Below are 7,211 nucleotides of genomic sequence, written 5' to 3' on the forward strand. Positions count from 1 at the left end.
TTAATCTATCTGTTTAATTTTTTTTAACGATTTGTTCAAATATTTTATCCGTTTAAAATTTTTTGACTATTTATTCAAATATCTTTTTATCTGTTCAGCTTTTTTTAATTATCTGTCAAATTTGTATCTACTTGTTGAAATTCCTTGTTTATTCAAATGTCTATTCAAATTTTATTATCTGTTCAATTTTTTACTTATCTTTTCAAATTCTCATACATACATAAATATAATTTTATTATCTGTTCAATTTGTATCCCTTATTTGTTTAAATCTCTGTCCAAAATGATACATTATTCCAAAATCATCTATCTATACAAAGAACAAATGATAGAGAAATATCCAAAATCAAAAATAAAAAATCAACAGCACACACAACAATCAAATCAAATCTGAATCATCAACATCTCATATCATTGATAGATTCGAGATGTTTCGGTAAGATTAGTGATAAAGAATCCCGATTCAATACAATCGCAGTTTCAACCTCGGAGCAGCTATGTTCCTGACAAGGCCTATCGAGTATGTTGATAATTATAGTTTCTCAAAATAAATAGATTTAAACAAATTCGATGGAGCCGAGCCGTACATACGAACAAGCTGAAGCTTAAGTTCAGGAAGAACAAGAGGTAGATATTGTGAACAAAGTTGATGTACACCAAAGCCAACCTCATCTCTACCACTATACCGCTGCTATCTTATCTTTATACATATGTACATACATATACACATACTATAGCGATTCTGGCTTTCACCTGACCCTTTTGTATCTTCAACTCGGGTTTTGGGGTTAAGTAGTGTTGTTCATGTCTTTTTCCTCTCATACTTCCTCGAGTTTGGTTATTGGATTGTAATGGCTGCATTTCGAACAGGTTGGTTGCTTAGTTTTCAAACTTTTATTGCCTAGAATTTTACTCCTCCACTCGAGCAGCACTTTTTGTGCTCAAGTGGACTTTGTGAATTCTCAATACTTTTGTAAGTCTCCAAAATTTCTAGGAGAGTGTATTCTACGCTCGAGTAGTGCTTTATGCACTCGAGCGGTCTCAGCTCAAGCGGCATTTCTTACACTCGAGCATTGGTTTGTTGCCTGCAAAACTACTAGAAGTGTGCATTCTGTGCTCAAACATCACTTCTTGTGCTCGAGCAGAACAACATATTGTGTCTAACGCTCGAGCGTTACTTCTTACGCTCGAGAGCACTATACGTATATGAGTTCGTAACAGCACCTTTCTACATCACTTTTTTACATCTTTTTCTCTCAAAACCCTAGATCTAAACCCTCTTTCTAAAACTCACTTTCTCTCTCTACATTTTCACCTAAATTTGGTGGTTTCTCTACCCACGTGGCTTTGTTAAAAAGGTAGAGCACCTCAACAGTTATGTTTTGATCTGAATAGAACTTGGTTTCAATGTCTTTGAATTCCTCAATTGCTTCCTTGATCTCTAGCTTCGAGGTAAGGAGTTTATACACTCTTCTATGAGCTTTAACTTAGTTATTTGTTGATGTATAATGAATATTAAAATTTGGGATGATTTTGAACAAACCTAGAGTTTTAGTTTAAAACCCAAAGAGGGGTTCTCAAATGTATGTGTTAAAGATGGTTATAGGAGTAGATCTGAGGTTGTGTTGTGATAAATTTGTTGATTTTGATGCCCGGGATGGGCTTTGGAAGAAAAGGAAGTTTTGTCCTAAAATGTCTCGAATAGTTATTTTGTATAAATAAATGAAATTGGTATTGGGAATATGAAATTAGATGAATGTTTATATAAATGGAGGAGTTGGATATATGTTACCTCTTACCTATGAAAATTTTGATAATTTATCTATCTTAAAGATTGCATATCTGTTTAGAAATATCTATTTTGGGCTATCGATGAAGGATAGCTATGATTATTATAGAAATTGCTTTAGGATTACGTAAATTGAAACTAATCTCTTATATGTTGTCATTGAATATGACTATGTCTTTGATACATTGTAATTGTATGATATTTGGGAGAAGAAATGGGATGTACTCTAAGTTTGAGAGAAGAAATAGATGGACTCCATTGAATTAAATTTGCCTATGCATCCAGGATAAAAGTCCCAAAAATCGCACATATACATGGGTGTCGATTCTTGCAAACGAAATATCCGTAAAATAGCAAAATGAAAGTATTTGTACAATGGCTGTGTTGGTTAGAAATCCACTGAGTTGTACCCTCAGTTTGGTTGTCTGAATGAAATGGTGAATGGCTTGTACATTGAGATAAAATGAATTGAGATATAAAACTTGGCATGGCATGGTTTTGTAAAAAAACTATAAATAATTTTGTCAAGGGTATTGGATATGCATATCATACTTATATCCTTGTTAATATTCATATATTATGTTAAATTGAGTACAAGATCAAGGCGAAGGCATTAAGAGAAGGCAGAAAGTATATTGTGCAAGTTCTCTTTTGCAATTCAGGGAAGTCATGGCAGGAGGGTGGATACCAGTCGTGAAGGGCACAAGAAGATCAGGGCCATGGAGGTCGAGGGGAAATGCAAGCGTGTTCACCGTGTTCGTAGATAACCTACCAGCATCACTAAACCCTAAGGAGCTGTTCAATCTATTTTCAAAGTTTGGAGTGATCCTAGATGTTTTTATACCGCAGAAGAGAAGGAAGGTCTCTAACACGAGGTTTGGCTTTGTGAGATTTAATTGCTATGTAGCAGCCAAGATAGCTGTACAAAAGGCAAATGGCTTGTGGGTGGACGATCGACCATTACAGGTTAACCACGCAGAGTTTGGGAAAGAAAAGGGAGTTGATAAAGATGAAAGACTACCAGTACATAAGCAAGTGCAGAGACTAGTAGCAAACGTCGTACAAGCTGGAGTGGTTAGAGATGGGGCTCGTGGCATTAGAGATAGGAGATCCTATGCAGTGGCTGTTGAAGGAAAGAGGACAGGGGAAATAGGAAACATCCTACTAAAGGCAGATGAGGCAAGAAATGGCTGGTTGTTTGAGAGTATCATTGTAAGATTGAAGGCCCAATTTGCTGATGTTAGTCTGAAAAAGGAATTGGCAGCAATAGGAGTGGAGGATATCATGGTGAGGGAAAGTGGGGGAAAAGATGTGGTAATTATGTTTAAATCAAAGGATGAGAGGGCATTGAAATTATTAGCTATTAAGGAGCTGATCATGGATTGGTGTGAAGATATTACTGAAGGACAATCTGGGCAGGTACTGGTGCAGGAAAGATGTGTATGGTTAAGTTGCTATGGAATCCCATTACATCTGTGGAATAGTTCCAATCTCAGAAAGATATGTGGGATCTGAGAGCAGGTGCTATGTTTTGAAGGGGATATGAATCAACCACTATCCTTTGTGTGTGCTATGCTTAAGGTATCCACTAAATGGATGGATCCCATAAACTCAGTTGTGCAACTGGAATGCAGAGGTATGCTATTTCCAGTAAGAGTCTGCGAAGAACAGGTGGTAACGGTCAGAGCTTTGAAATTTACATGTAGATGTCATAAGCATCAAGTTGTAGATGAGTTTGGTAGTTCAAATGTGCTGGGAGAACAAGATAAGGACAGAAATTGCAGAACGGAAGTTGATGATGCTGCTGACATGGAGGAGGAGTTAGCTGCTGACCTGGGGGTTGGCTTTAGGGTGGACCAAGAAACCAGACCAAGTAGTTGTAGTATGAGGAAGGAGGTGGAAAATGTGGCATGCTGGAGGAGTGTAGGTGAAGCTCAAAATGTTCGAAGTGATGGGGGGAAAGAAATGAGTGATGAGTCATGCAAATAAATGATGGAAGTGCGAAGCCAGAGGATCAGCTCTGAGGAGGAGATGGTTGTCAGTGAGAGTTTGGAGAACCAAGTGGGCACGCCAGGTTTTGTTAGAAGTCTTGGAGGGTCTAGCCTTGAAAGGTCTGGTGTGAATATAGAAGTAGTCTTGGGCCATAATAATTTATTAAAGCAAGTGGGTGGGCTGTGTCAAGCAGAAATTGGGCTGGGGCCACTAGAAACTGGGTTGGGGCAGCAGGAATCATCTGAAAGAATTAACGCTGCTAAAGTAGGGTATTGTGGGAGACTGTCAAGCCTCTCAGAAGCCCAAGAGAAGGAGCCAAGTAATAAGCATTCAAGATGTAGGAAGGGGAAGGAAAAGGTAAAGGAGAGGAGTAACAGTAGGAGAAAATCTAATCAGAACATTTTAAGGAGAAGACCCTTCGAGATGATGAGGTAGTATGGGAGCAGAGGTGCTTCAACTAGTAGAGCCATGCGTAAGGCAGCAGCTTGGCTTGCAGCAGTGGCGGCAACGTCTCTATCTACTTCAATAGAGGGTGGAGTCGACAAAGGGAGGTTTATACTGAATGAAGCCGAAGCAACTGTAAAAATGGGAGAAATTCTCGGGATGCAGTTTAATGGCAAGAGAGCTGAAGTGGTGAAGGAAATAGTGGATCTTGAATTGAAGGATATGGAGCGTATTGAAGGGGGGAAGAAAGCTGGGCTATAAAGTACACTAGCAGGGGGTTAGATAGGTGTAAACATGGTTAATTATGAAGTTGCTTTCGTGGAATGTTAGAGGGTTGGGGAGGATGGAGAAGAGAAGCAAAGTGAAGAAGCTTTTAAAGAAGAGGAGTGTAGATATGGTACTGTTCCAAGAGACAAAAAAGTTAGAGTTTTCAGAGGAAGATGTCAGATCTGTATGGGTTAGAGCCAAAATGGAGTTTATGGTGGTGGATGCTGAAGCCTCGGCGGGAGGGTTATTGTGTATATGGGACCCAGATGTATTCCAAGTGAAGGAATGTTGCAGTAATAGAAGGCTCATCCTGTTATCAAGTACTTTATTCCATCAGTTCAATGGTGTTATTATAAACATTTATGCACCGAATGATGTGGGCTGAAGAGGGAAGCTGTGGAATTGTTTATTGAAATTGAAGGAGGAGTTTCCTGATCCTTGGTGTTTATGAGGAGATTTCAATGAGATTAGACAGATTGGGGAAAGGAGAGGGTGCTCAAGGAGGGATAGAGGCATGAATGAATTTAATGAGTTCATTGATAAGTGTGAGGTTTCTGAATTACCTTTACTTGGAAGGAGAATTACTTGGTGTAATTCATTTGTTGGGGAGAAGTGGAGCAAAATAGATAGAGTGTTAGTAGATCCAAAATGGCTTGAGGTGTTCAAGTTAAAGTTATGGGGTTTGCCTCGTTTGGTCTCGGATCATTGCCCTCTCCTTATGATGGAGGATGAGAGGGACTGGGGCCCAAAGCCTTTTAGGGTTCTAAATGCATGGTTCTTGCATAAAAACCTTAGAAGATTCTGGGAGTCTAAATGGGAAGAGGCCACTGTTGTGGGTTGGGTTGGTTTTATTCTGGCACAGAAGCTTAAGTTCTTGAAAAATGGTCTTAAAAGTTGGAATGTGGAGGTGTTTGGTAATGTTATAAATAAATTAAAGTTAGTAGAGGGTGAGCTTCATAGCTTTGATCTGCTGGCTGAGGTTAGAGACCTTGATGGAGAGGAAAAAAATGAGGAGAAGTAAATCTAGAGCTGAAATGTGGAGGTTGAGTAGGATGGTGGAGTGGCTATGGTTGCAAAAGTCTAAACTTAACTGGGCCATGAAAGGGGATAAAAATACAAGATTTTTTCATGTTGTTACAAAGTGTAGAACAATAAGAAATGAGATAAACTCTATTTCAGAAGGGGAGGTGGTGTTTGATGATCCAAGTCAAGTGAAGAGTAAAGTGCTGGAATTTTTTAAGTTACAGTATGCAGAACTATGGCCTTCAAGACCTGTGCTAGGGGGTCAGTTTCCATCAGTTGAAGGCAGGGTGTGTTTCAGATTGCTAGAAGCAGAATTTATAGAATCAGAAATTAAATCTACAGTGATGGATTGTGATGGGAATAAAGCACCAGGTCCGGATGGGTTTAATTTGTTGTGTTATCAGAAGTTTTGGAAGGTGATGAAGGGCGATGTCATTAATTTTGTGAAAGAATTTCATACGAATGGCAAATTGGTTAAAGGTATAAATAGCTCTTTCATAACCCTCATTCCGAAGAGAGATAATCCACTAGGGCTTTCTGATTACAGACCAATAAGTTTGGTAGGCTCAATGTACAAGATCATAGCAAAACTATTGGCAAACAGATTGAAATCCATAATGCCACATATTATTAGTGAGCCTCTGTCTGCATTTTTAAACGGGAGGAATATTCTAGATGGAGTACTTGTTGCTAATGAGGTTGTTGAGGGTTGGAAGAAGGCCAAGAAGAAGGGTGTGCTCATTAAGTTGGATTTTGAGAAAGCATATGACTCTATTAATTGGGGTTTTCTGTTTAATATGTTCTCCAAGTTTGGGTTTGGAGTTAAATGGATTAATTGGATGAAGGAGTGTGTTACAACTGCAAGGGTCTCAGTACTCGTCAATGGTTCTCCTACCGAAGAGTTTAGCCCTCAAAGGGGGCTAAGGCAAGGTGACCCCCTATCCCCTTTTCTGTTCAATTTAGTAGCTGAAGGCCTACACATGTTGTTGAGTAGAGCTTGTGAGTTAAACCTAATCAAAGGGGTAAAAGTAGGTTGTGAGGGGGTGGTGTTAACTCATTTACAGTTTGCAGATGATTCACTTTTATGCAGTGAAGCAAAGGTGGAGGAGGTGAGGAAATTGAAAAGGGTGCTAAGGTGCTTTGAAATCATGTCTGGTTTGAAGATAAATTTTCACAAGAGCGTGGTATGTGGTGTGGGTGTTTTTGAGGAGATGATGAATGATATGGCTGCAATCCTAAATTGTAAAGTTAAATCTTTGCCACTTACTTATCTAGGGATGCCACTAGGAGCTAATCCAAGGAGGTTAGCTACTTGGAAACCAGTAGTGGATAAAGTGAAAAGTAAACTAGCTAGGTGGAAGAGGAAAATGCTGTCTTTTGCGGGAAGGTTAATACTGGTTAAATCAGTAACTTCAGCTTTGCCTGTGTTTTATTTATCATTGTTTAAAATGCCTGAAGGGGTTGCTAAAGAATTGGAGAAGGTTCAAGCTAATTTCTTATGGGATGGTTCTGATTCAAAAAGGAAAATTCATATGATAAAATGGAAGTAAATGTCAAAAAGAGTAGATCAAGGTGGTTTGGGCATTAGATACTTGAGGGATGTAAATAAATGCTTGCTAGTCAAGTGGTGGTGGAGGTTTGGTAGTGAAAAGGATGCTTTGTGGAAAAGAATCGTTTGTAATAGATATAAGTTGAAG

General features: G+C 38.9%; 1 protein-coding gene across 1 annotated transcript; it reads left to right on the top strand.

Moving 5' to 3' along the window:
• The first annotated feature begins 5,005 nt into the window (after positions 1-5,005).
• Positions 5,006-5,512, top strand: LOC114311158 (uncharacterized). The gene has a single exon (XM_028257223.2). The coding sequence runs from the start codon at positions 5,006-5,008 to the stop codon at positions 5,510-5,512; it is 507 nt and encodes a 168-aa protein (XP_028113024.2).
• Positions 5,513-7,211: the final 1,699 nt, after the last annotated feature.

Source organism: Camellia sinensis, chromosome 10 (assembly GCF_055761805.1).
Source record: "Camellia sinensis isolate YWXY chromosome 10, ASM5576180v1, whole genome shotgun sequence".
In the NCBI taxonomy this organism is placed as follows: Eukaryota; Viridiplantae; Streptophyta; class Magnoliopsida; order Ericales; family Theaceae; genus Camellia; species Camellia sinensis.

Bases quoted from the DNA above. Each gene is read 5' to 3' on its own strand.
- LOC114311158 (XM_028257223.2), top strand. From the start codon at position 5,006: ATGAATGAATTTAATGAGTTCATTGATAAGTGTGAGGTTTCTGAATTA.